Below are 27,942 nucleotides of genomic sequence, written 5' to 3' on the forward strand. Positions count from 1 at the left end.
AAAACAATTAAGGTATGGTATAGGAAGTTTGTGGCAACAGGAAGTGTTCTGAAACATTCTCGCAGTGCACGCTACGGAGTTTCAGAAGAGACAATGGAGGACATCAGACTAATGTTTCTCAGAAGCCCACTTCAGTCAATTCTTCAAGCATCTAGACAACGTGCTGTACTTCGATCAACATTGCATTGTGTAGTTCACCAGCACCTTCGTATGTGTGCTTACAAAGTGAAAATTCTGCAACATCTGATGCCGAACGACAAACCACACCAACAACAATTTGCTGCGGATATGCTGCAGCGTATTGATATGGATGCCGGCTTGCTCGGAAGATGGTTATTCTTAGATGGGGCAACCTTTCATCTATTAGGAAGGGTTAATAGGGATAATGTTCGAATTTGGGGTTCGCGAAATCCGCACGTTGTCATTGAACATGTTTGTGACAGCTCTAAACGAAATGTCTAGTGTGGGCTAATGCACGACAGGATTGTTGGACTGTTCTTCTTTGCGGAACAAACACTGAATGGGTCAGTGTATCTTTACATGTTGGAGCAGTTACAAGACTTGCAACCCAACATTATTTTTCAACAAGATGGAGCTCCACCGCATTGGTCAACAGCTGTTCGCAAGTTCCTGGATAGAAAATTTCCCAGTCGTTGGACCGGACGCGGAAGACCCATTACCTGGCCACCACATTCACCTGACATTACGCTGCTTGATTTCTTCATGTGGGGATTCATGAAGGACCATGTGTATGCTATCAAAGTGGACGATATTCCTATGTTGCGACATCATATCACTAATGCGATTGCAACAATAACAGAGGAAATGTTTCAAAGAACTAGGCAAGAAATTGAATATAGACTCTATATTCTTTGTGCTACAAATGGTTCACATGTAGAGGTGTACTGATGACAGTTAAATAAATTCTTTGAGACGCTGTGCAATGTGGTGCATTTTTCATTGTCGTATCTACTGTGGATTTTTTCCTGGGTCTTTGAAATCGGAGGGGTTTGGATGGGGACACCTTGTATCTGCAAATGTCAAAAGAATTTATGATGAAATGAAATAAATTATTCAGATGATCAGGGAGATAAAAATTCAGTCGTAATGGGAAACTGGAATTTGATATTAGGAAAAGGAAGAGAAGGAAAAGTAGTAGTACATAAACTCAGGAAAAGAAATGAAAACAGAAGGCGCAAGTTAGAATTTCACAGATAACAATTTAATCATTGCCAGTATTTGGTTTAAGAATCGTGAAAGAAAGTAGAATACATGGACAATACCTGGAGGCCTCAGAAGGTTTCAGATAGGTTAGATAATGGTATGTCAGAGATTTCGAATACCAATTTTAAATTCAATAAATTGCAGAAAGGTAAGAAATTAAGGAGGGGAGACATGAATAAATTGTAAAAACCTGGAGTTTAAATTGTAAAAACCTGGAGTTATTGAGGGTTGTAAAGGGAGCATTATACAATGATCAAATGAAATAGGGGGATGAGTACAACAGCAGATGAAGGCTAGCTTTGAGAGATGAAATAGTGAAGACAACAGAAGATCAAATAATCAAAATGACAAGGTCCAATAGAAATCGTTGGGTAACATGAGATATTGAATTTAATGAATGAAAGGAGGAACTATAAAAATGAAGCAGGGAAATGGTATCACAGACACTAAAAAATGAGACAAGTAGGAGGTGCAATGTGACAAAGCAGGAATAATTAGAGGAGCAATGCAAGGCTAGAGAAACGTGCATAAATAGGAGAAATATAGAGGCCACATACCAGAAAAATTAGATCTTCAGAGGAAAGAGAAGCTCATATATGAGTATTTAAAGCTCAGATGAAGGCTGAAAAATGGAAGGAATGTGTAAGGACTATACAGGGGAAACAAACTTCAAGATCATCTTACGGGAAGGGAGGAGGAAGGGGATGAAATGAGATGATAGAGATCATATGGTGAGAAGAATTTGACAGAACACTGAACAACCTAAGTCAAAACAAGACACCTGGAGTGAACAATATTTCCTCAGAATTAATACGATTGTTGTGAGAGCCAGCCATGACAGAACTATTTTGCCTGTCTCATATATTTTGCACAGTTTAATGTAATAATTCCAGTTCCAAAGAAGATAGATGCTGAACAGTGTGAATATTTCTAAACCATCAGTTTAATATGTTGCACATGACAAAAAAGATCCAGCTCTTGTGACCAACTCAGCAAAGTGATGTCATAGGGAGGGGTGTTGTAAGACATCTGACTAATTAGATGTACTGGTGCAAGAACATGTAAGCAGCAAGCTGACATTGCTGAAGATGCTGCCCAGTCCTTTGAAAAGAGGAGCTGCCATCCATTACAGAATCTATAGGGCCTCTGGAGGAACCGACAGGGTGGGAAAGCTGGGGCAAATGACGTTGTGATTACCCGATGATAACATCCAGTGTCTGTGACCTGTTAAGACTTAGAGGCCAGGAGTGCTGTTCCATCAGAAACAGTAGCAGACAAGACTTAAATGCATATATTTGGAGAGCTAGCCAATGGAAATAAATAAAAACTTTGAGGTTTATCAATGATACTGTCACTGTCAGAAGCGGCAAAAGACGTGGAAGAGCAGTTTAACGAAATAGATAGTGTCTTATAAAGAGGTTATAAGATGCATATCAGTGGAAGTAAAACAGCATTAATGAAATGTGGTCATTTAAAAAATCAGGAGATGCTAGTGACATTTCATTATAAAATTAGACACTTAAAATAGTAGATGAATATTTTTTTATTTGGGCATCAAAATAACTGCTAATCGCTAGAATAGAAAAGGTATAAATGTAAACTGGCAGGAACAGAAAGAAAATCATTTCTAAAAAGGAGAAATAAGTTTGTTAGCAAGTGTCTTCTGAAGATAAATTTTTCAGAGTGTAGCCTTATATGTAAGTGAAAGTAAGTGAAACATGATTGGTAAACAGTTCAGACACAAAAAGAATAAAAGCTTTTGAAATTTGGTGCTGCAGAAGAGTGTTGAATTGGATAACTGGTGGAGAGGTACTGAGCGCTGAATTAGGAAGAAAGCAATCTGACACAACTTGACCAAAGGAAGACGAGATTGGTTGGGTAGGGCACATCTGAAAGAGAGAGAATGTGTGTGTGTGGGGGGGGGGGGGGGGGGGGGGGGCATGTTAGAAATTTTAGCATGAGAATGAGGCATGACTACAATAAGCAGTTTCAGAGGTGGGTCGCAATAATTATGCAGAGATAGAGATTCTTGTGCAGGATGGACTAGTGTCACAACACTCAATGTATGTTAATATGTATGTGCCCTGACATTTATCGACTATAAACACGGGTGTTATGTTTGGAGGTGTGCAGATCTGTCAAACCTCCAAAAGAGTATGTACAGAGTTTTCCTGTATGGCATCTTTTATGAAAGATGTGTCTCTTGCAGCAGATAACAGCTCCAGGTCGTGGCCTTGTTGACTCAAAATGTCCGAGTATTGTTAAGTGAAGATTGTAGGCTACTAAGTAACTTGTCTTCAGTAATAAACACTTCAAACAGATTTTTGGTAGGAATGTCAGTTTTAAACACTGTCTACAAGTCTTACTGCAGAACAGTATCAAAACACTTTACACTCGCTAATAATATACAGCACATTAATCCAAAAATGCCTAACTACACTTTATCAAACAGTTGAGCTGTAGATAGGAATAACAACACTGTAGGAAAAGACAGATTTCTACTTACCGTAAAGAAGACGCATCAAGTTGCAGACAGGCACAATTAAGACACACAAAGCTTTCGGCAACACACACACACCCACACACACACACACACACACACACACACACACACACCTCACGTGCACACAACTGCCAACTCCAGCATCTCAAGCTGGAATGCAACTGTCACCTGGGATGCAAGTGGCAATCTGCAGGGGTTGGGGAAGGGAAGGATAGTAGTGTGTGGGTGAGGAGAGAGACGAACACTCAGGGTGTATACGACCCGGGACAACCGGGAGATCTGGGAAAAATCTGGGAATTTTTTCATCCAGGAGAAAACCGGGAAAACCCCGGGAATTTTGTAGCATTCCGAGAATTTTTCGTTGTTTTAGTTTTCAGTTAAATTTTTGTAATTTTGACTGGTAAGAACCGACACTCTAACAAAGGATGTTACAGTATCCCACTACTGCAGAATAATAATGCAGCATTAAAACGTGAACAAGTGAAAAAATGAAAATAAAACTTAAATTGAAAGGCGCCATATAAAATAACACAGTGCACATACAAGCGTCTGCCAACAGCAAAATGTGTCAAAGGCTTTAGGAAGACTGTGCAATGCTTCATAACAACAAATTGTCTCCAATGAGTGTGACATTACAACTGTTTGCATTAGATTCATTGAAGTTTTTGGCTGTGTAAGCAGCAACAATAGCAGCAACCAGCCACATGGGGTACCCGGAAAAATTTTACTGCTGCCAGATTCACACGTGTGCAGAAGGCCCGGATCTGGGGGGCCAATTCATATTCTTGAGGTAAAAACCTTGTTTCACAAAGCACCTAGCACCCAGCGCGCACATCGGGCCATCGATTATTCATATGATTTTGAAACGCAACTCTGCTGGTTTTTGGACATTTTTGAACACAGTCTAAGTTGATTTTTGAATGCGTGCATAGTGTATGTGATGTGTCTACCAGGGGAATCCTCGTCGCATCTAGAAATTAACTTTCCTGCAGACAAAACGGGACGGCGCTATACGAGCTGAGCAGAATAAAGCAGAACCGGCGAACGTCAACTGCTGCTTGTGTATGTGGTTGATTCGGTTGGCCAGATCGCTACACTTGACAGGGCCAGTTGTACTCCCCGGGTAACAGCCTTTCTAAGTTCCATTCTGGGAATAGCACGGAAAACGCATTTTACGGAAACGTAATAGCCGGCCGCTATGACCAAGCGGTTCTCGGCGCTTTAGTCCGGAACCGCACTGCTGCTACGGTCGCAGGTTCGAATCCTGCCTCGGGCTTGGATGTGTGTGATGTCCTTAGGTTAGTTAGGTTTAAGTAGTTCGAAGTCTAGTGGACTGATGACCCCAAATGTTAAGTCTCATAGTGCTTAGAGCCATCTGAACCATTTTTTGAAAACGTAATAACACCTAATCGGAGAATACCGTATTTACTCGAATCTAAGCCGCACTTTTTTTCCGGTTTCTGTAATCCAAAAAACCGCCTGCGGCTTAGAATCGAGTGCAAAGTAAGCAGAAGTTCTGAAAAATGTTGGTAGGTGCCGCCACAAGTGACTTCTGCCGTCGAATATAGGTAGCGCTGCATAGGCATGCTTTGCAGGCACAAAAATAAGTACTAGCGCCAAAACCTCCGCGTCAGTAAATAAATTAAAAAAATAAGGGTGGAACACGAGCCTTCTTCTCCGCCCCGAGTTTCGACCACTGCATTTTATACATTATCCAACGAAATAAATACAAATTCCGTATTGTTCATCTTCGAATGTAGCAGCATTTCAATGTACTACGAAAATCCGACTGGCAAGACTGTTTGGGATGTTTGTCAATATGGCCAACCCCACGTTCTGAATTTTTTCCTACCTGTGAGAAGAGATGGTTGCTAATAGGAACTTTTATGAATTGTGAATCACATACAGTATTCTCTTCGCCATAAGAATAATACGAATATAAACATTTTGCCGTGTATTCTTTCATGTTTGCTGCTATCTCATTTAAATCCTGCCTGCCTAATAAACTACGAAACTTGGGTGAGACAACAGCAAACGCGGAAGAATATACATATCATGTCATGTTTATATTCGTATTATTCTTATGCCTAATAGTGATACAATCAGAAATGAAGCACGGCAATTGATTAGATTCTTAAATCTAAGATGACTCTAATTTCTGTGCAGAATGTAACATACTGAAGAGGCGTCTGCAAAGATTTTCAAACGGAGAAAAATTTTCGCTAAACTCTTGTTCAGAACGTCTCCTATCAAAAGCAGTCTATTATTTGGTTCTTGTTGATCATTATCAAAGAAAGAAGCAGTGTAAGTAACAACAAATAGCAGTCTCTTGCCGTTGTTTTGCTAATGAAATGATTTCTCTCTTTTTTTATTGTAAGTGGCGGTAGCGCGCACAAAAACAAGCCATGCCACAAGTGGGGACAGGCCGTATACACTCATATTAGAATGCGACAAACAATTCATGACACAGTACAGTAATGCATTTTCAGCTTAGAGTGCCGTAAACACCTATAACAAAGAGAACGGCACTTACCAGATCAAAGCAAAATAAGCAATCAATTCAAACCAGACGTGAAAAAGGAAAGGTACCCGTATAAATACGGACGGAGTGCGTGACGCATAGCAATGGCTACCCAGTAAAGCTTAACTGCTAAGCTTACGACTCGAACCTACTGTAGCTGTATCATCATTCATTCGACCTAAATTGTGTCTCATATTACAATGGACCAACTTTGTTTCGATTTGTAGGTGCGGCCTAAAACTTTTCTCTCCCCTTGAATTTCGAGTCTCAAATTTCAGGTGCGGCTTAGATTTGGGAAACTTTTTTTTTTCTTGATTTCGAGTCTCATTTTTCAGGTGCGGCTTAGATTCGAGTGCGGCTTAGATTCGAGTAAATACGATAATCATTGGATCACTAAACCGGTGCTTGTGGCAGGGTTAGTAAAGTTAACCAAAGAATGAGTTTTGACAGTGGTTGGAATAGTTACAGAATTAGTGATAAGATTGTTTCTTAAGGCGAGGAAGGAGAAGAAACGGGGACATCACACAAATTATGGAAGAATATGATGATTCCAAATTTATGCAAAAATTCCGTTCTACTACTTTTCGGTCTCGAGTGTGAGAAACTGGAGCGTATGAATGAATTGTGAAACTATTTACTAATGTAAAGCTTTTTGATTGTTGTAGGCCAAATAGGTATTTCGTATTGGTACTTCATGAATTATATTGTCATACTATTATAATGATCATTATTGCCAAAACAGTCTCGCTTATTTGGTGTGTGTTACAATTGTTGCAGTATTAGAAAGACCTATTTTGTTTTATCCAGCACACGGTGACAAAGTAGACGTAATCAGATCTAGAAACACACCAGTCTTTGGTACTACTTGTATTAATGGCTTTTTCAGTACTAGACGACGTCATTTCGATTTTTCATATTGACGAACTTTGATGAGGTAATAGTTCTTTCGCAGAAAGGAAAGCACGCCATTTAAAACTATAGCAAGATCAGAGAGAAAAATCATTAGGACCTAAGGATTGAAGAAATGTGTACCGTCTTGCCTGTCTCTTGTCTTTACTGGTTTTAAGTACCCTATATGTAATTTTATGTCACTCAGAAGAGCAGTTATTAGCTAATAGGCAATAAAGAGCATTTGTTCTCCTGGTTACAAATAATCCCATCCAGTATTAATTGCAATTTTTTTTAATTTTTAAAAGGGGCAAGATGTCAAACCGGCTGACTGGGAGTAGGAGAGGCACTACAGGACATTTTAATTTCCACTGTCCTGAAATAGTTTGATGCCATCCGTTACAAAATATACACGTTTGAGTTCCACAGAGCGAAATATAGTGATGTGCCATATAAGAATGTTGTTGAAGAGGCGTGGCACTGCACTTCAGCACACTTAAGACCAAATAACATCTCTTACATTCCCTCAAAGATATATGTTTTATGTATCACACTCTTCATAAAGGTGTGCACTAGAAAATGAACTTATTTTTGAAAAGCCGTTTCTTAAAATAATATGACGTTCTGATGTGCAGAGCAGTCTGAGTTATAGCGGAAAGGGGGGGGGGGGGGGGGGGGGGAAATATTGTAGATCTGGGACTGATACACAGAGCAGTCTGAGTTGTAGTTGGGAGGTGGGTAGTCTCTATGTGACCAGTGTTTACCTTTAGTGATTTTTCTGTTTCCTGTTCGTTTACTGCTCTCACGTCAAATGAAAACGAGATGGATTTCTGTGGCTGGAAGCTATCAAGTGAATTAAAATACATTCACATAATTACGGAAGGCTAAAATATGGTACTAGTTTCAGATTTTATTTTATTTCCACCTTTCTGTCAGTCAAGCATTAATCGCCTTGCAGAACAATAAAGTTATTTTTTTAGTTTGCTAAGGAAATTTGGCTTTTATTAAGCTTTCCTGCTGAGGCAGTAAATTTATTTGAAACGAAGTGTTTAATTCCACACTATTTGCTAGTTACAACTATTCGGTGCTTTTCAAATGCACATTTTCATCTTCTAGCACGTATAGCATTATGCCATAATAAAGAACCAAACATAACATAATACAGTACTGGTACTCCAAGAAAATTTACGTCCCGAAAAACACATTGAAAAGCGTAATATCAGATCGAGGCCTACGTCATTGGTAATCTGGACATAGAAATGTGCGCTTTAAGGCGAACTATGCATTTTAGTATGGTTCATGAAATTCCTACGCTCTTGGAGTATCTTCTGATGTCTTGTTTCTTTTAGGAAATAATGTAAGAAAGATCTTATAATGTTTTACACGCACGAGTACGGGGCTTCCCATGTCACCGTAGCTGCACAAGTGCGGTGATACCTCTTATCTGGTGCGCTCTGGCAACTGCTGAAATGAATCTAAACAGGTCGCCGGAAAATATTGCAAATTGTGGTTCGAAAAGCGTTGTTTTCAAAGTAAATTTCCTTTAACGCAAGATGATTTATGTGCAAGAATGTAAGATGAATTACTTAAATCACAAAACATTTGCTCTCATTTAAAAATCAACTCTTTGATGATGAGCCATTTAGAAGTATTTTGAGCCCGGAAGATCAGAGATTTACGCCGGTATTAAAAATGTTACTGGCGTATTTGTGTGATGTATCTTAAAGTGTAACATGCGCCAAACAGATCAACATTATATGTGAAAACTTCTCTTGTAGCTTATTAATCTTTGGGACAAATATTATATGCGAAAGCTTTGCTTTTCTGGTAGCAACACTATATATAAACTTAAACCATTAACTTTTCCTATTGGTGGAATTAGAATTTATACTTTTGTAATACGAAAATATGCAGTGTACATGTCACTGCACATCAAAGATCTTTTCAAAGCGTGTGTCCCCTCCCCCGAGTTTCGTTTTCTAAACTGTATGCTGCTGTATAAAACCATGTCCATTCAAAGGATTGATAAGTTTTACTGTTTCGACAAAGTATACTGTCACTTAACACGGAAAAAGTGTATTTTCACCCAGGAGAAAATTTATTTTTAACCGGGATATCTGGGATTTTTTTTTTCCCTTGTCCACGTATACACCCTGACACTGCGGGGAGAGTGAAGGGACTAGACTGCCAACAGGCACAGCATCAGGAGGTTGTGGGGCAGGGAGGTGAGGAAAAAAGAAGTAAAAAGGAGAGGGACAGGGAAAGATGAGCGGTTGCTTTGGCAGAGGGCTGCAAACAAAACAGAATGGGAGATGAGAATGGGGAGGAGATGACAGGACAAGGTGGGTGGAAACTGTTGGGTGGAGGGTGTGAGGGACCGTATGTTACTGTAGGTTGAGGCCGGGATAAATATGGGAGTGGAGAATTGTTGTAAGGATAACTCTCATGTGTGCAGTTCAGTAAAGCTGATTGTGGAAGGAAGGATCCAGATGGCTCGGGTAGTGTGAAGCAGCCATTGAAATGAAGTGTTATGTTCAGCTGCATGTTGTACCACAGGGTGGTCTATTTCGCTCTTGGCCACAGTTTGGCGGTGGCCGTTTATCCTGGTGGACAGATGGTTGTAGTCATACCAATATAAAAAGCTGTCAGTAATTGCAGCAGAGCTGGTAAATGACAAGGCTGCTTCCACAGGTGGCACGGTCACTGAGGGGGTGGGAGAAACCTGTGACAGTACTGGGTTTACGTACATGTCTTTTAATTGTGCCTGTCTGCAACTTGACATGTTGGCTTTGTGGTAAGTAGCAATTTGACTTTTCCTACATTGTTAACTACACTATGTGATATGTGTGATTCTCGACCATCACATTCCTGACCAATTTAGTAATTGTGATCATCATCAGTTTTGCGACTGTTCATGTTGCCTTTTAACAATGATTTTTACTCCGATTGACAATAATTAAGCTGTTAGGCAACACTTTGTATGAAATGTGATCAATACACAACCGTCTGCTTAGGCATCACTGTGAGACACCTCAACCTGTGACTATGGCATTCCTGACCTAAAAACTCTTATGCCAATCAGAGGCCTGGATTTTTCTTATGCCCATATAAGTTTTAGTTTCTGTTAGCCAATAGCTAGCCAGCACATCATTTCCGTCATGCTGGAGGCCTCACATCACCAAACTGCCATGTGCTTCTGCTTGGACTGAAGGTCTGGTACCTTATGATCCATTCAACATAAATGTTACACTCTGGAGAGTTGCATCAAACCAGTCTTTGGACTGAAGACCATAACAATTACAAATTATGTCTGTTATCATCAGAGACATAATGATGATAAGTTATTCAGTCCAAACAGCATTTGTATGGACATGTGGTATAGTTTGGCACTGCTGTTTGCATTTCTCTTACTTAAGGTGTTAAATGGCATTGTGGTTTACGGAAGGTCTCACTGAGCAACTGAAGGTAAAAATACAGTATTACTTGGAAATCAGGTGCTCCTTCTGGCAGAAGAGAAGCAAAGAAAAGACTAGAGTAAGAAAGATTGGTGAACCTTAAGGATTCTGCAAAATTAGTGTAGGACTGTTGTTAATGAGAGAGAGGCTTACTCAAGTGGACAAGATATAATATTTTGTAAAAAAAAGTTCAGTGCCATAAGCAATTTTCACAGCTACAGCGGGCATGTGATCTACAGAATTTCCAGACCACATTTACAATTATGATACATTGCTGGTTTCAAAAATGTTTTTGTTTTGGTAAACTAGTAGCAAAGAAGCATTCATCATTGACATCAGTTGGACCCTAAAAATATATATATATACACAAAGATGAGGTGACTTACCGAACAAAAACGCTGGCAGGTCGATAGACACACAAACATACACACAAAATTCAAGCTTTCGCAACAAATTGTTGCCTCATCAGGAAAGAGGGAAGGAGAGGGGAAGACGAAAGGAAGTGGGTTTTAAAGGAGAGGGTAAGGAGTCATTCCAATCCCGGGAGCGGAAAGACTTACCTTAGGGGGAAAAAAGGACAGGTATACACTCGCACACACGCACATATCCATCCACACATACAGACACAAGCAGACATATTTAATATATATATATATGTCTGCTTGTGTCTGTGTATGTGTGGATGGATATGTGTGTGTGTGCGAGTGTATACCTGTCCTTTTTTCCCCCTAAGGTAAGTCTTTCCGCTCCCGGGATTGGAATGACTCCTTACCCTCTCCCTTAAAACCCATATCCTTTTGTCTTTCCTTCTCCTTCCCTCTTTCCTGACGAGGCAACCATTGGTTGCGAAAGCTAGAATTTTGTGTGTATGTTTGTGTTTGTTTGTTTGTCTATCGACTTGCCAGCGCTTTTGTTTGGTAAGTTTCATCATCTTTCTTTTTAGATATATTTTTCCCACGTGGAATGTTTCCCTATATATATATATATATATATATATATATATATATATATATATATATATATATATATATATATATAGCAAACATACACATATATATATATTAAAATCAATTTCTTGAAAATGGGTTACAGAATTTAAATTTTTAGGACACATTTTGAATATATTCCACATAAATTTACATAATGATAGTGTTTTTGGAACTATCAGTAGTCAGAACAAACAACCTATTATGTAAAAGAAAAAAATTAGAACTGCAAAAAATACATGTATTGTAATTATGATGAAAATCTGAAAACAATTAAAGAAGCTTTTTCATGAAGTCACATTCTTATCCATTCATTGTGTTGCCCAACTGTTTACAAAGCTTCATATTGCGAATTGTAATGAGACCAGAGTGACTTCAATTAGTGCATATTTTGCTTGCAGATGACTGGTAGAAGAAAATATAGTTAATTGACAATGTTTTAAGGGAATTGGAAGACAAAAGCCACTTCCTCAATTTGAATTTTAGCATGGAAGCATGAGGAGAATGATGAAGAACTGTCTGCTGTTAACATATTTTGTGCCAATCTTATACAGAAGGAAATTACTGTACACAGTGGCCTTCTGTGCTTCTGTCAAGTGTGGTGAAGTCACCAGTGCTTAAGCTTTTCAGCTAAATTTTAGAATTTTGGGACCAGACTCTTGGCCACCCAAATACCCTAATATTATTTATTATTGTTGACATCTGTAGTGTAATCGTTTCTTTCACTATTTGTCGGTTGACTTCGACCAGATCTCGTAATGTTACTTATTGTTGTGGAGATATATAAAACAATTTTTTCTACCATTTTTGAATTGACTTGTTTCAGCTAAAGAATAAAGAAAAAGAAACATAAGAGCTGCCATTAATTTTGGGCAGGAATATGCTCTGAAACATCTTCAGGATGAATTTAGTGTTGTCTTAATATTTATGTTACAGTGTAAGAGTGATATGTGCAACAATTTTAGTATGATTGATGAAACACGGAGACTTACTGGATATTTAATGTTATCTTATACGTGCAGTAATAAATATAATGGTTTCAAATTGGATGTTTCATTTAGGAACACTTTGTGATAGCAGTATGTGAGAACCACAGCTAACGTAGTACCATACTATATCTGAAGAGCCATATTTTTTTAGGAATACCTCTTGCTGCTGCTCCATTTTATAAGCTCTTGTGTGTACCATTTACTATATTGTAAACACTGAATTTTTTTTAAAATCTCAGTTTATTAAATGTAACTCTTAAATCATTTTGGAATTTTTTTCATGTAATTACAGTTTTAAAACTCCCTATTAACCTTTTTGCATTGGTTTTGGCTATCAGTAGTTATTAGAACATTAAAATGAAAATTTTGTTCTATTTTCAGAGTGTTGCTCAGATTCAGAAATTATTGAAAGAAATGGAAGAGCAAGATCAAGCTCAGATAGTTAAACTTGGAGATGCCAGTATTGCTGCCCCCTTCACATCAAAACTATCTTCCATCATGTGTAGTAAGTTATTATTGAAATGTCGCCACAGTTGGAGCTAGAAATTGTAATGTGTGGTACTATTATCTTTATGTAGACAGTTCTTTAAATTATGTTAATATCATCATACCCCAGGCATGACTCACAGTTAAGGGCTCTGAAGTGGAGCTGCGCCAAAATATTTATTAAAATACATTTCTCAATAATGGATTACAGAATTTAAATTATTAGGGCACTTTTGATTACTTCCCAAGTGAATTTACATAATGACAGTCAACATTTTTGGAACTGTTGATGTCAGCTGATGTTTTTCAAACAGGTCTAGTCTTAAGACTGTACTTTGAAATTTCACTTAGCTATATGTAGCAGAGGTTTGAGGGAGTGACATCTACAGTGTACAGTTCTTGTAGCCTTCTGAAGGCTCAGTCCCTTCATTCTAGCCATCCTATTTCAAATCTATGTCACAAGCAGAACTTTGGAGACACCATATTGGATTTCATCCTTATCAGTTGAAACCCATATTTCATGGATTTCTTTTTATAACTTACATCCTTTGAAAATTGCTGTTTCAAAGCACCAGCACATAGAAAATTTCTCAAAAATGCATCATTATTGGTATGATTTGCTGTAAGAAATGATGGTACACATCATATTGGTAGTTAAGAATTTTCATATTTCATTGTTTTTGTGTTGTAACTTAGGTGTTGTGAAAGTATGCTGTATCAAGGCAATAGTGCACTGAAGATGTATCAAACACATTGTTCTTAATATGAAAGTTATAATTAAAAATCAGTTAATGACATACTGGCAATTATGCCTTCACGGGCTCACATAAAATAAGACACATATACATGGAAGTTTACCACAAATATAGCAAAAGAGGCATAAAATCACAGAAACATCACCATTTTGCCTTGGATTGAACACACACAAAACATTAAACATCTCAAGTTTAGAATTGAAAACATGAAAAACATTAAGCACACAGTGAAGCTAACATACGCAGCCTTAAAGACCTCTCCAGAACACATCTTTTAGTATGATTTGTTGTGATAAAGTGTCTGGAAATTTGACGACAGCAGATAAATAAGCTACCTACAGATATTAACTTGGAGTTAGTTTTTGATGTTATTTAGCAGTTGATTGTGATAGGGAAAGATGGATAGCCACAAACCTTTGGCTAGGGTGTGATATTGCCACTCCTCTTTCCCAAAATCTTAGTTATGGTGATAAACTTATTTGCAGTGTATTTAAACTGCTTATTTTCTCATTTTAAAGCTTCACTGTTCCGTATTTTAATTCTTAAATAATAGTTCAGTGCTTTTTCTTCTCCTTACACCCATTAGGCTATTTACCCATACTAAAAATTTGGTTTAGATTGTTGTTATTCTGTATGATTATCACATTCAAATAGCATATTGGTCAATATTCTCACAAAATATGTTATTTTTATGTAAATAAAACTTAAGAATAATTAAATTTCAAGATATGTTCTTGTGATCGAAAACACACTGTCACTGGCTGAAGCTCTAGTGGTGTCAGAGGCTGGGAGTAAGACGAAGCTAAACGTGTGTTGTAGGAGTGTTAGCCAAAGTTGCTAGTGTTTTTCCGTACTTTTGCTGCAAACAGTGTAGTTATTTAGTAATGGAAAACTTGTTTACAACTTTTAACTAACAAAGGAAAGGAATTTTGTGAAGGCTGATAGTGGAAACCTTTCTGAAGTTGATGAGTCTATGGTTTCTTTGTTCTTCAAAAACACAGCACAGCAATAAGTACCAAAACATCTTAAAACTAAAGGAATCTGGAAATGGATTATTTGATTGGATCATGCTGAGAATGTTTTTCCAGAATAACTTTTGAAAGCCAGCACAATAAAACATAGTCAAAAGTTTTTCATCCAGAAGATAATTTTGTTGTTAATTGCCGTGTTGTTATTAGAACTACTACTGTTTTCCAAATACCTCTCTTTATCAATTTTCAGATTTTCAGACAGCATCATTGTGTTTGCGTCCAACAGTTTTACACATTGCAGTATTTCTGTTCCTCTAGCTCATTAATTTAAACAACTGGAAAAATATGTCTATAAAATACACACTTGATGCAGCGGAACCTTAAAGGTATCTATTTTTTCTACTGAATATTTAACTGCTGCTGAAACACCATGATTTAAAAGTCTTAAGCTGCACCAGCTTTCATTTTAATGTAATTCCCTGGTCTTAATGCATTTTCTCGTAGCTTTCAAGCAATGGTCAATTTTTTTCTTTGTGAGACCCCTTTACAACAGGCTCGATGGAGACTGTTGGAAGTGGCAAATTATCAGCTCCAATGACATAATGTTTCAGAAATTGTTAAATGGTTTCTCAGATTCTTCAGACAAATAGCTACTTTAGGTACAAAATACAATTTCTTTATGCCCTCGTCTTGATTCCTCTCAAATTGATCATGTGTAAAATGAAGCTAATAAATGAAAATAGATATTAAAATGTCATATGATATAGGATTTAAAGCTCTTACATAATTGTATCATAAATAAAAGAGACTGCAGTATCCTTAAAAAAAAAAGCCTTGCTCCAAATGAGGATCAATCCTGCAAGCATTACATTGGAACATAAAAGGACAACATGTTAATATAGAGTGCTTACTAATATCAAAATGAACCTCACAGAAATAAAACCACATAGTTACTCCTATCCCATTTGGATCTCTGCGAGGGAGTTACAACCACATTTTATGCATCTTCTCCTTTATGAATGAGACTTTCACTTTGCAGCGGAGTGTGCACTGATATGAAACTTCCTGGCAGATTAAAACTGTGTGCTGGACCGAGACTCGAACTCGGGATCTTTACCTTTCGCGGACAAGTGCTCTACCAACTGAGCTACCCAAGCAAGGTAGGGGACGAGGTATTGGCAGAAGTAAAGCTGTGAGAACGGGGCGTGAGTTGCGCTTGGGTAAGTCAGTTGGTAGAGCATTTGCCCACGAAAGGCAAAGGTCCCAAGTTAGAGTCTCGGTCCAGCACACAGTTTTAATCTGCCAGGAAGTTTCATCTTCTCCTTTGTTTGAAGACTCAAAAATAATTTTTCAGCAGTTTTTATAGATGTACACATGGCACTGTACTCCATTTGTAACCCATTTTCCGAAACGTAAATTCCAGAAACAAATATCACTGTGGATGAACTTCGACAGTAGGAGGAGCATGCTAGCGAGTGACATCACTAGATATCACATGACTATAAGGGAGCGGTTCAGAGTTTTTAAATTCTGAAATTCATGAGGGGGAAAAAAAACATGCTACGAGCATAAAATGACATAGTTAACCATTTAAAATGATTCCCAGGAAACGGTTAACTACACTGATGCCCTTCTACCATATTTCAAACTTGTCACTTCCCTCACATGTTGTCTCCGGTAAAGTGTTCATAATATTCAAATCTGTCAGGACATTTTATTGTCTAAAGTTTTCTTTGTATAGTTAGTGTGATTGGATCTACTCGTCAAGCAGCAGCAGGAAAACACACATATAAAATGTATTACGTGTGCAAGGTTTCAGATCCAGTGGCTTCTTCATTTGGCAGAAGGGTTGAAGGAGAAGGAATAGGAGTGATAGAAAAGGATGGATGAGGTTTAGGAAAAGAGGTAGAGTTCGAAAAAGTCACCCAGAACTCTGGTCCAGGCAAGACTTAGCAAATGGAGTGAGAAGGAAAGACTGATTGTTGTGCAGTGCACCAGGCAAGATTTGAAAACCTGATAGATTAAAGGTGGAAGAAATGGTAATATGCAAGGGAGATATTTCTGTTGAAATGTCATGCCTGAGTTAATACACTATGTGATCAAAAGTATCCGGACACCACCAAAACGTATGGTTTTCATATTAGGTGCAGTGTGCTGCCACCTACTGCCAGATACTCCATCTCACCGACCTCAGTAGTCATTAGACATTGAGAGAGAGCAGAATATGGCACTCCGCAGAACTCACAGACTTCGAACATGGTCAGGTGATTGGGTGTCACTTCTGTCATACGTCTGCATGTGAGATTTCCACACTCCTAAACATCCCTAGGTCCACTGTTTCTGATGTGGTAGTGAAGTGGAAACATGAAGGGACACGTACAGCACAAAAGCTTACAGGCCGACCTCGTCTGTTGACTGACAGAGACCGCCAACAGTTGAAGAAGGTCGTAATGTGTAATAGGCAGACATCTAGCCAGATCATCACACAGGAATTCCAGATGGCATCAGGATCCACTGCAAGTACTAAGACACTTAGGCGGGAGGTGAGAAAACTTGGATTTCATGATCGAGCGACTGATCATAAGCTACACATCATGCCGCTAAATGCCAAACGACACCTCACTTGGTGTATGGAACATAAACATTGGATGATTGAACAGTGGAAAAACGTTGTGTGTAGTGACGAATCACGGTACACAATGTGGCTACCTGATGGCAGGGTGTGGGTATGGCGAATGCCCGGTGAATGTCACCTGGTAGCGTGTGTGGTGCCAACAGTAAAATTCAGAGGCAGTAGTGTTATGGTGTGGCCATGTTTTCATGGAGGAGGCTTGCACCCCTTGTTGTTCTGCGTGGCACTATCACAGCACAGGGCTACATTGATGTTTTTAGCACCTTCTTGCTTCTCACTGTTGAAGAGCAATTTGGGGATGGCGATTGCATCTTTCAACATGGTCGAGCACCTGTTCATAATGCACGGCCTGTGGCGGAGAGCTTACATGACAATAACATCCCTGTAATGGACTGGCCTGCACAGAGTCCTACCTGAATCCTATAGAACACCTTTGGGATGTTTTGGAGCACTGTCTTCGTGCCAGGCCTCACTGACCAACATCGATACCTGTCCTCAGTGCAGCACTCTGTGAAGAATGGGCTGCCATTCCCCAAGAAATCTTCCAGCACCTGTTTGAACATATGCTTGTGAGAGTGGAAGCTGTCATCATGGCTAAGGGTGGGCCAACACCATATTGAATTCCATCATTACCGATGGAGGGGGCCACGAACTTGTAAGTCATTTCCAGCCAGGAGTCTGGATACTTTTTATCACATAGTGTAAGAACGAAAAGCTAAGTGTATTGTGTGTTATAGAGTCATAAAATGAAAGAAGTAGAAAACTATAACTGAGTGAAAAAAAAGAATAATCATTGTGATGAAATGCCGAGACCGAAGAAATTAATGTAAATTAAGGCTAGCTGGGTGGCAAAAACTAAGGACATGTTGTAGCGCCAGTTCCCACCTGCGGGGTTCTGGGAAACTGGTTTCTGGGGCAAGAATTCACAGGTGCTCCAGGTTGCACCTGTGGTGAAACAGGTGCCAAGGTCACAACTGTCATGGTGTAGTGCATGCTCTGCAACAGATATTGTGTATTGCCGTATACACCTTCTGCCTGTGCCCATTCATCCTAACAGATAACTTGATGGTAGTCATGAAGATGTAAAAGGCCAAACATTGTTTATATAACAGCTGGTGTATGATGTATATGATTTCACAGTTGGCTCTCCCTTTGATAGGACTGTTCTTGCAGCGGGCACGATCACAGGCATAGGAGCCATAGCATATGGAGATGGGTCCAGAAGGAGCATAGGGCCCGACAGGCATGTTGCAGAGATTGGAAGGGCAACAGAAAGCTATCCTAGGTGTAGTGGGCAGAATCTGACAGAATGGACCTCGTTTCAGGGCACGATTTTAGGAAGTCGTGGCCTGTTGAAGTAGCTGAGTAATGCATTCAAGACCAGGATGATACAGGGTGACAAGTGGTGTACTCGTAAGTTGTTTCTTGGAGGGATTAGCAGCATCAGGCTTGGATTTGATGGCCCAGGAACTTTTTTTTTAAATAGGCTGGTGGGGTAATTACATCCAGTGAAGGCTGAGGTGAGTGTGGTGGTATATTGCTGTAAACAGTCTGCCTCTGAACAAATGTGTTTGCCTCAAACACCAAAGTTGTATGGGAGGGAACGTTTGACACGGAAAGTTTGGCAACTGTCAGAATGCAAGTACTGTTGTTTGTTAGTAGGTTTAATGCAGACAGAAGTGTGTAGCTATCCTTCAGTGAGAATGAGATCAACATAAGGGAAAATGACATGGGATTTGGAATAGGACCAAGTGAAATTTTATTGGGAGAATCCATTTAGAGATTCCAGGAATTTTAACAGGTCAGCCTGACCATCAGTCCATATGGCAAAGGTGTCATGAATGTATCTATACTAAATTAGGTGCTGAAGGATTATAGATACCAGGAAAGCCCCCTCCAAGTGACCCATAAAAGTATTAGCATAGGAAGGAGCCATCCTGGTTGCCATGGCCATATCCGTGATCTTTTCGTATATCTGCCCCTCAAAGTGAAGTAGTTGTTTGTAATTATAAGGATGTCATAGGCTTCGAATCAGGTGGGCGCTGGCTGAGGAAATGTTCAGCAGCAGACCGACCATGTATGTCGTAGATGTTGGTATAGAGGAATGGCACCAATGGTGACAAGCGAGGTGTGTGATGGGAGTGGGATAGGCATGGACCTCAGGTGAACTAGGAAATGGTTGGGGTCTGTAACATAGGAGGAAAGTCTTCGTACTGTGGTTTGCAGGTGTTGCTCAACTATGGCAGACATATGTTTTGTGGGTGCTTTGACAGGGCATATACAACCCAGGACAACCGGGAGATCCGGGAAAAACCCGGGAATTTTTTCATCTGGGAGAAAACTGGGAAAAACCCAGATTCACACATGCCAACAGGCCCAGATCTGGGGCGGGGGTAAACTGGGGTATCTGCCCCGGGTGGCAATTTTGGGGCGGGGGGGTCCAAATTCATGTTCCAGTGCACATTGGTTTATCGATTATTCATAACTTTGAGACTCATCCCTGTTGATTTTTGAACACATTCAAAGTTGACTTCTGAATGAATCATAAGTTGATTTATGAATGCATGCGTAGTGTACATGATGTCTCTGCCAGGGGAATCCCTGTCGCATCTAGAAATAAACTTTCCTGCAGACAAAGGAGGACAGGGCTATACAAGTTGAGCAGAATAAAGCCGAACGGGTGAATGACAATCGCTGTTTGTTTGTGTGTTGAATGGGTTTGCGAATGATCAGCATTGTTATAATTACTAGCGAAAGCCGTAGATTCAGACTACCAGAGTGGAAATACGTGACTAACAGGAGTAACAAGTAAGAAAGATTACATGTTACCTAATCAGTGTATTCAAGAAAATTAGATTTTGAAGCACAAATTTTTTGGCGAGACTGCTACACTAGTAAGGGCCAGCTGTACAGTCCCCGGCTAGCTCAAGTTGTATTCTGCGAGTAGCTTGGAAAACTAGTATTGTTCCGGTTTGGAAATATTGTAGATCTGGGACGGATACACAGAGCAGTCTGAGTTATAGTTGGGAGGTGGGTAGTCTCCATGTGACCAGTGTTTACGTTTAGTGATTTGGCTGTTTCCTCTTTCATAATACGAAAATATGCGGCATACATGTTGCTGCACATTAGATATTTCCAAAACGTGGAATGACTCCTTACCATCTCCCTTAAAACCCACATCCTTTCGTCTTTCCCTCTCCTTCCCTCTTTCCTCATGAGGCAACAGTTTGTTGCGAAAGCTTGAATTTTGTGTGTATGTTTGTGTGTCTGTCGACCTGCCAGCACTTTCATTTGGTAAGTCACATCATCTTTGTGTGTGTGTGTGTGTGTGTGTGTATATATATATATATATATATATATATATATATAATAGAGGGAAACATTCCAGGTGGGAAAAATATATCTAAAAAGAAAGATGATGAAACTTACCAAACAAAAGCGCTGGCAGGTCGACAGACACACAAACAAACACAAACATACACACAAAATTCTAGCTTTCGCAACCAATGGTTGCCTCGTCAGGAAAGAGGGAAGGAGAAGGAAAGACAAAAGGATATGGGTTTTAAGGGAGAGGGTAAGGAGTCATTCCAATCCCGGGAGCGGAAAGACTTACCTTAGGGGGAAAAAAGGACAGGTATACACTCGCACACACACACATATCCATCCACACATACACAGACACAAGCAGACATTTGTAAAGGCAAAGAGTTTGGGCAGAGATGTCAGTCGGGGCGGATGTACAGAGGCAAAGATGAAGTTGAAAGACAGGTGAGGTATGAGCGGCGGCAAATTGAAATTAGAAATTAGCGGAGATTGAGGCCTGGCGGATAGCGAGAAGAAAGGATATGCTGAAGGGCAAGTTCCCATCTCCGGAGTTCTGACAGGTTGGTGTTAGTGGGAAGTATCCAGATAACCCGGACAGTGTAACACTGTGCCAAGATGTGCTGGCCGTGCACCAAGGCATGTTTAGCCACAGGGTGATCCTCATTACCAACAAACACTGTCTGCCTGTGTCCATTCATGCGAATGGACAGTTTGTTGCTGGTCATTCCCACATAGAACGCTTCACAGTGTAGGCAGGTCAGTTGGTAAATCACGTGGGTGCTTTCACACGTGGCTCTGCCTTTGATCGTGTACACCTTCCGGGTTACAGGACTGGAATAGGTGGTGGTGGGAGGGTGCATGGGACAGGTTTTACACCGGGGGCAGTTATAGGGGTAGGAGCCAGAGGGTAGGGAAGGTGGTTTGGGGATTTCATAGGGATGAACTAAGAGGTTGCGAAGGTTAGGTGGACGGCGGAAAGACACTCTTGGTGGAGTGGGGAGGATTTCATGAAGGATGGATCTCATTTCAGGGCAGGATTTGAGGAAGTCGTATCCCTGCTGGAGAGCCACATTCAGAATCTGATCCAGTCCCGGAAAGTATCCTGTCACAAGTGGAGCACTTTTGGGGTTCTTCTGTGGAAGGTTCCGGGTTTGAGAGGATGAGGAAGTGGCTCTGGTTATTTGCTTCTGTACCAGGTTGGGAGGGTAGTTGTGGGATGCGAAAGCTGTTGTCAGGTTGTTGGTGTAATGCTTCAGGGATTCCGGACTGGAGCAGATTCGTTTGCCACGAAGACCTAGGCTATAGGGAAGGGACCGTTTGATGTGGAGTGGGTGGCAGCTGTCGTAATGGAGGTACTGTTGCTTGTTGGTGGGTTTGATGTGGACGGACGTGTGAAGCTGGCCATTGGACAGGTGGAGGTCAACATCAAGGAAAGTGGCATGGGATTTGGAGTAGGACCAGGTGAATCTGATGGAACCAAAGGAGTTGAGGTTGGAGAGGAAATTCTGGAGTCTTCTTCACTGTGAGTCCAGATCATGAAGATGTCATCAATAAATCTGTACCAAACTTTGGGTTGGCAGGCCTGGGTAACCAAGAAGGCTTCCTCTAAGCGACCCATGAATAGGTTGGTGTATGAAGGGGCCATCCTGGTACCCATGGCTGTTCCCTTTAATTGTTGGTATGTCTGGCCTTCAAAAGTGAAGAAGTTGTGGGTCAAGATGAAGCTGGCTAAGGTAATGAGGAAAGAGGTTTTAGGTAGGGTGGCAGGTGATCGGCGTGAAAGGAAGTGCTCCATCGCAGCGAGGCCCTGGACGTGCGGGATATTTGTGTATAATGAAGTGGCATCAATGGTTACAAGGATGGTTTTTGGGGGTAACGGATTGGGTAAGGATTCCAGGCGTTCGAGAAAGTGGTTGGTGTCTTTGATGAAGGATGGGAGACTGCACGTAATGGGTTGAATGTGTTGATCTACGTAGGCAGAGATACGTTCTGTGGGGGCTTGGTAACCAGCTACAATGGGGCGGCCGGGATGATTGGGTTTGTGAATTTTAGGAAGAAGGTAGAAGGTAGGGGTGCGGGGTGTCGGTGGGGTCAGGAGGTTGATGGAGTCAGGTGAAAGGTTTTGTAGGGGGCCTAAGGTTCTGAGGATTCCTTGAAGCTCCGCCTGGACATCAGGAATGGGATTACCTTGGCAGACTTTGTATGTAGTGTTGTCTGAAAGCTGACACAGTCCCTCAGCCACATACTCCCGACGATCAAGTACCACGGTCGTGAAACCCTTGTCCGCCGGAAGAATGACGATGGACCGGTCAGCCTTCAGATCACGGATAGCCTGGGCTTCAGCAGTGGTGATGTTGGGAGTAGGATTAAGGTTTTTTAAGAAGGATTGAGAGGCAAGGCTGGAAGTCAGAAATTCCTGGAAGGTTTGGAGAGGGTGATTTTGAGGAAGAGGAGGTGGGTCCCGCTGTGACGGAGGACGGAACTGTTCCAGGCAGGGTTCAATTTGGATAGTGTCTTGGGGAGTTGGATCATTAGGGGTAGGATTAGGATCATTTTTCTTCGTGGCAAAGTGATACTTCCAGCAGAGAGTACGAGTGTAGGACAGTAAATCTTTGACGAGGGCTGTTTGGTTGAATCTGGGAGTGGGGCTGAAGGTGAGGCCTTTGGATAGGACAGAGGTTTCGGATTGGGAGAGAGGTTTGGAGGAAAGGTTAACTACTGAATTAGGGTGTTGTGGTGCCAGATTGTGTTGATTGGAATTTTGAGGTTTTGGAGGGTGTGGAGCTGGAAGTGGGAGACTGAGTAGATGGGAGAGACTGGGTTTGTGTGCAATGAGAGGTGGTTGAGGCTTGCTGGAAAGGTTGTGAAGGGTGAGTGAGTTGCCTTTCCGGAGGTGGGAAACCAGGAGATTGGATAGTTTTTTGAGGTGAAGGGTGCCATGCTGTTCTAATTTGCGGTTGGCCTGTAGGAGGATGCTCTGAATAGCCGGTGTGGATGTGGGAGAGGAAAGATTGAGGACTTTTATTAAGGATAGGAGTTGACGGGTGTGTTCATTGGCTGAGTTGATGTGTAGGTGAAGGATTAGGTGGGTGAGGGCAATGGATTGTTCAGTTTGGAATTGGTATAGGGACTGATGGAAAGAAGGGTTGCAGCCAGAGATGGGAACTTTAAGTGTGAGGCCTTTGGGGGTGATGCCAAATGTCAGACAAGCCTGAGAAAATAAAATATGCAAGCGTAATCTGGCTAGGGTGAAGGCATATTTGCGGAGGGAATGTAAATAAAACTTAATGGGGTCGTTGTGGGGGTGTTGTGAGGGTGACATGGTATTAGAAGGTGGAAAGTGTAACATGAGGTTGAAATGAAAATGAAAGATAAAAATATATGGGGAGAGATAAGGGTGAACTAGAAAGTAACTGGAGATCTGGTATGAAAAAAAGGCGAAAAAGTGTTGGTTAAGTTGATCCTGTGGTGAACTTGGGTTGATAGACAGCGATGTGCATGAAGGTTAGGTGGTTGTGTTGCCGCTAAAACACGTTAAAGGACGGAGAAATTCGCGAAAATTTCGAAAAAACGTGTAAATGTATTAAAAGGAGTGGTGGTGTTGTGAAAGATTACGAAAATGGGGCTAACAATTGCCTGACGAAGAAATAATGACGTTAAAACCTGTGGGGAGCAGCTAAAAATGATCAGTGATGTGCGAAAAACGGAAGTGGAAATAAAGTGAAAGTTATTAGAACTAGCCGAAACATTCCTACGTGGAATGTTTCCCCCTCTATATATATATATATATATATATATATATATATATATATATATATATATATATATAAAAAACAAAGATGAGGTGACTTACCGAACAAAAGCGCTGGCAGGTCGATAGACACACAAACAAACACAAACATACACACAAAATTCAAGCTTTCGCAACAAACTGTTGCCTCATCAGGAAAGAGGGAAGGAGAGGGGAAGACGAAAGGAAGTGGGTTTTAAGGGAGAGGGTAAGGAGTCATTCCAATCCCGGGAGCGGAAAGACTTACCTTAGGGGGAAAAAAGGACAGGTATACACTCGCACACACGCACATATCCATCCACACATACAGACACAAGCAGACATATTTAAATACAAAGAGTTTGGGCAGAGATGTCAGTCGAGGCAGAAGTGTAGAGGCAAAGAAGTTGTTGAAAGACAGGTGAGGTATGAGTGGCGGCAACATGAAATTAGCGGAGATTGAGGCCTGGCGGATGACGAGAAGAGAGGATATACTGAAGGGCAAGTTCCCATCTCCGGAGTTCGGATAGGTTGGTGTTGGTGGGAAGTATCCAGATAACCCGGACGGTGTAACACTGTGCCAAGATGTGCTGGCTGTGCACCAAGGCATGTTTAGCCACAGGGTGATCCTCATTACCAACAAACACTGTCTGCCTGTGTCCATTCATGCGAATGGACAGTTTGTTGCTGGTCATTCCCACATAGAATGCATCACAGTGTAGGCAGGTCAGTTGGTAAATCACGTGGGTGCTTTCACACGTGGCTCTGCCTCTGATAGTGTACACCTTCCGGGTTACAGGACTGGAGTAGGTGGTGGTGGGAGGGTGCATGGGACAGGTTTTGCATCGGGGGCGGTTACAAGGATAGGAGCCAGAGGGTAGGGAAGGTGGTTTGGGGATTTCATAGGGATGAACTAAGAGGTTACGAAGGTTAGGTGGACGGCGGAAAGACACTCTTGGTGGAGTGGGGAGGATTTCATGAAGGATGGATCTCATTTCAGGGCAGGATTTGAGGAAGTCGTATCCCTGCTGGAGAGCCACATTCAGAGTCTGGTCCAGTCCCGGAAAGTATCCTGTCACAAGTGGAGCACTTTTGTGGTTCTTCTGTGGGGGATTCTGGGTTTGGGGGGACGAGGAAGTGGCTCTGGTTATTTGCTTCTGTACCAGGTCGGGAGGGTAGTTGCGGGATACGAAAGCTGTTTTCAGGTTGTTGGTGTAATGATTCAGGGATTCCGGACTGGAGCAGATTCGTTTGCCACGAAGACCTAGGCTGTAGGGAAGGGACCGTTTGATGTGGAATGGGTGGCAGCTGTCATAATGGAGGTACTGTTGCTTGTTGGTGGGTTTGATGTGGACGGACGTGTGAAGTTGGCCATTGGACAGGTGGAGGTCAACGTCAAGGAAAGTGGCATGGGATTTGGAGTAGGACCAGGTGAAACTGATGGAACCACGTGGAATGTTTCCTTCCATTACATATATATATATATATATATATATATATATATATATATATATATATATATATATATAATAGAGGGAAACATTCCACGTGGGAAAAATATGAAAATGTCTGCTTGTGTCTGTGTATGTGTGGATGGATATGTGTGTGTGTGTGCGAGTGTATACCTGTCCTTTTTTCCCCCTAAGGTAAGACTTTCCGCTCCCGGGATTGGAATGACTCCTTACCCTCTCCCTTAAAACCCATATCCTTTTGTCTTTCCTTCTCCTTCCCTCTTTCCTGACGAGGCAACCATTGGTTGCGAAAGCTAGAATTTTGTGTGTATGTTTGTGTTTGTTTGTGTGTCTATCGACCTGCCAGCGCTTTTGTTTGGCAGAGAGATATATATATATATATATATATATATATATATATATATATATATATATATATATATATATATATATATATATATATATTTTATATGAGGTGACTTACCGAACAAAAGCGCTGGCAGGTCGATAGACACACAAACATACACACAAAATTCAAGCTTTCGCAACAAACTGTTGCCTCATCAGGAAAGAGGGAAGGAGAGGGAAAGACGAAAGGATGTGGGTTTTAAGGGAGAGGGTAAGGAGTCATTCCAATCCCGGGAGCGGAAAGACTTACCTTAGGGGGAAAAAAGGACAGGTATACACTCGCACATATCCATCCACACATACAGACACAAGCAGACATGCTTTTTTCCCCCTAAGGTAAGTCTTTCCGCTCCCGGGATTGGAATGACTCCTTACCCTCTCCCTTAAAACCCACTTCCTTTCGTCTTCCCCTCTCCTTCCCTCTTTCCTGATGAGGCAACAGTTTGTTGCGAAAGCTTGAATTTTGTGTGTATGTTTGTGTTTGTTTGTGTGTCTATCGACCTGCCAGCGCTTTTGTTCGGTAAGTCACCTCATCTTTGTTTTTATATATAATTTTTCCCACGTGGAATGTTTCCTTCCATTTTATATATATATATATATATATATATATATATATATATATATATAGAGAGAGAGAGAGAGAGAGAGAGAGAGAGAGAGAGAGAGAGAGAGAGACAATCCACGTGGGAAAAATTAATCAAAAAACAAAGATGATGTGACTTACCAAATGAAAGCGCTGGCAGGTCGAAAGACACACAAACATACACACAAAATTCAAGCTTTCGCAACAAACTGTTGCCTCATCAGGAAAGAGGGAAGGAGAGGGAAAGACGAAACGATGTGGGTTTTAAGGGAGAGGGTAAGGAGTCATTCCAATCCTGGGAACAGAAAGACTTATCTTAGGGGGAAAAAAGGACAGATATACACGTACACACACACATCCCCACATATACAGACACAGGCAGACATGTGTAAATGCAAAGAGGTTGGGCAGAGATGTCAGTCGAGGCGGAAGTACAGAGGCAAAGATGTTCTTGAATGACAGGTGAGGTACGAGGGGCGGCAACTTGAAATTAGCGGAAGTTGAGGCCTGGTGGGTAACGGGAAGAGAGAATATATTGAAGGGCAAGTTCCCATCTCAGGAGTTCTGATAGGTTGGTGTTGGTGGGAAGTATCCAAATAACCCGGATGGTGTAATACTGTGCCAAGATGTGCTGGCCGTGCACCAAGGCATGTTTAGCCACAGGGTGATCCTCATTATCAACAAACACTGTCTGCCTGCGTCCATTCATGCAAATGGACAGTTTGTTGCTGGTCATTCCCACATAGAAGGCTTCACAGTGTAGGCATGTCAGTTGGTAAATCACGTGGGTGCTTTCACACGTGGCTCTGCCTTTGATCGTGTACACCTTCTGGGTTACAAGACTGGAGTAGGTGGTGGTGGGAGGGTGCATGGGACAGGTTTTACACCAGGGGCAGTTGCAAGGGTAGGAGCCAGAGGGTAGAGAAGGTGGTTTGGGGATTTCATAGGGATGAACCAAGAGGTTACGAAGGTTAGGTGGACGGCGGAAAGACACTCT

General features: G+C 41.1%; 1 protein-coding gene across 1 annotated transcript in view; it reads left to right on the forward strand.

Annotated features, from left to right (window-relative positions):
* The window catches only part of LOC124798138 (endoplasmic reticulum transmembrane helix translocase), a 189,982-nt gene that overhangs the window by 87,132 nt on the left and 74,908 nt on the right, over window positions 1–27,942 (forward strand). The window contains exon 17 of the mRNA XM_047261412.1: window positions 12,948–13,071. Within this exon, the coding sequence (XP_047117368.1) occupies window positions 12,948–13,071 (124 nt within the window). The remainder of the gene's footprint in view (window positions 1–12,947; window positions 13,072–27,942) is intronic.

The sequence above is a fragment of the Schistocerca piceifrons genome, chromosome 5 (genome assembly GCF_021461385.2).
Source record: "Schistocerca piceifrons isolate TAMUIC-IGC-003096 chromosome 5, iqSchPice1.1, whole genome shotgun sequence".
Taxonomy (NCBI): Eukaryota; Metazoa; Arthropoda; class Insecta; order Orthoptera; family Acrididae; genus Schistocerca; species Schistocerca piceifrons.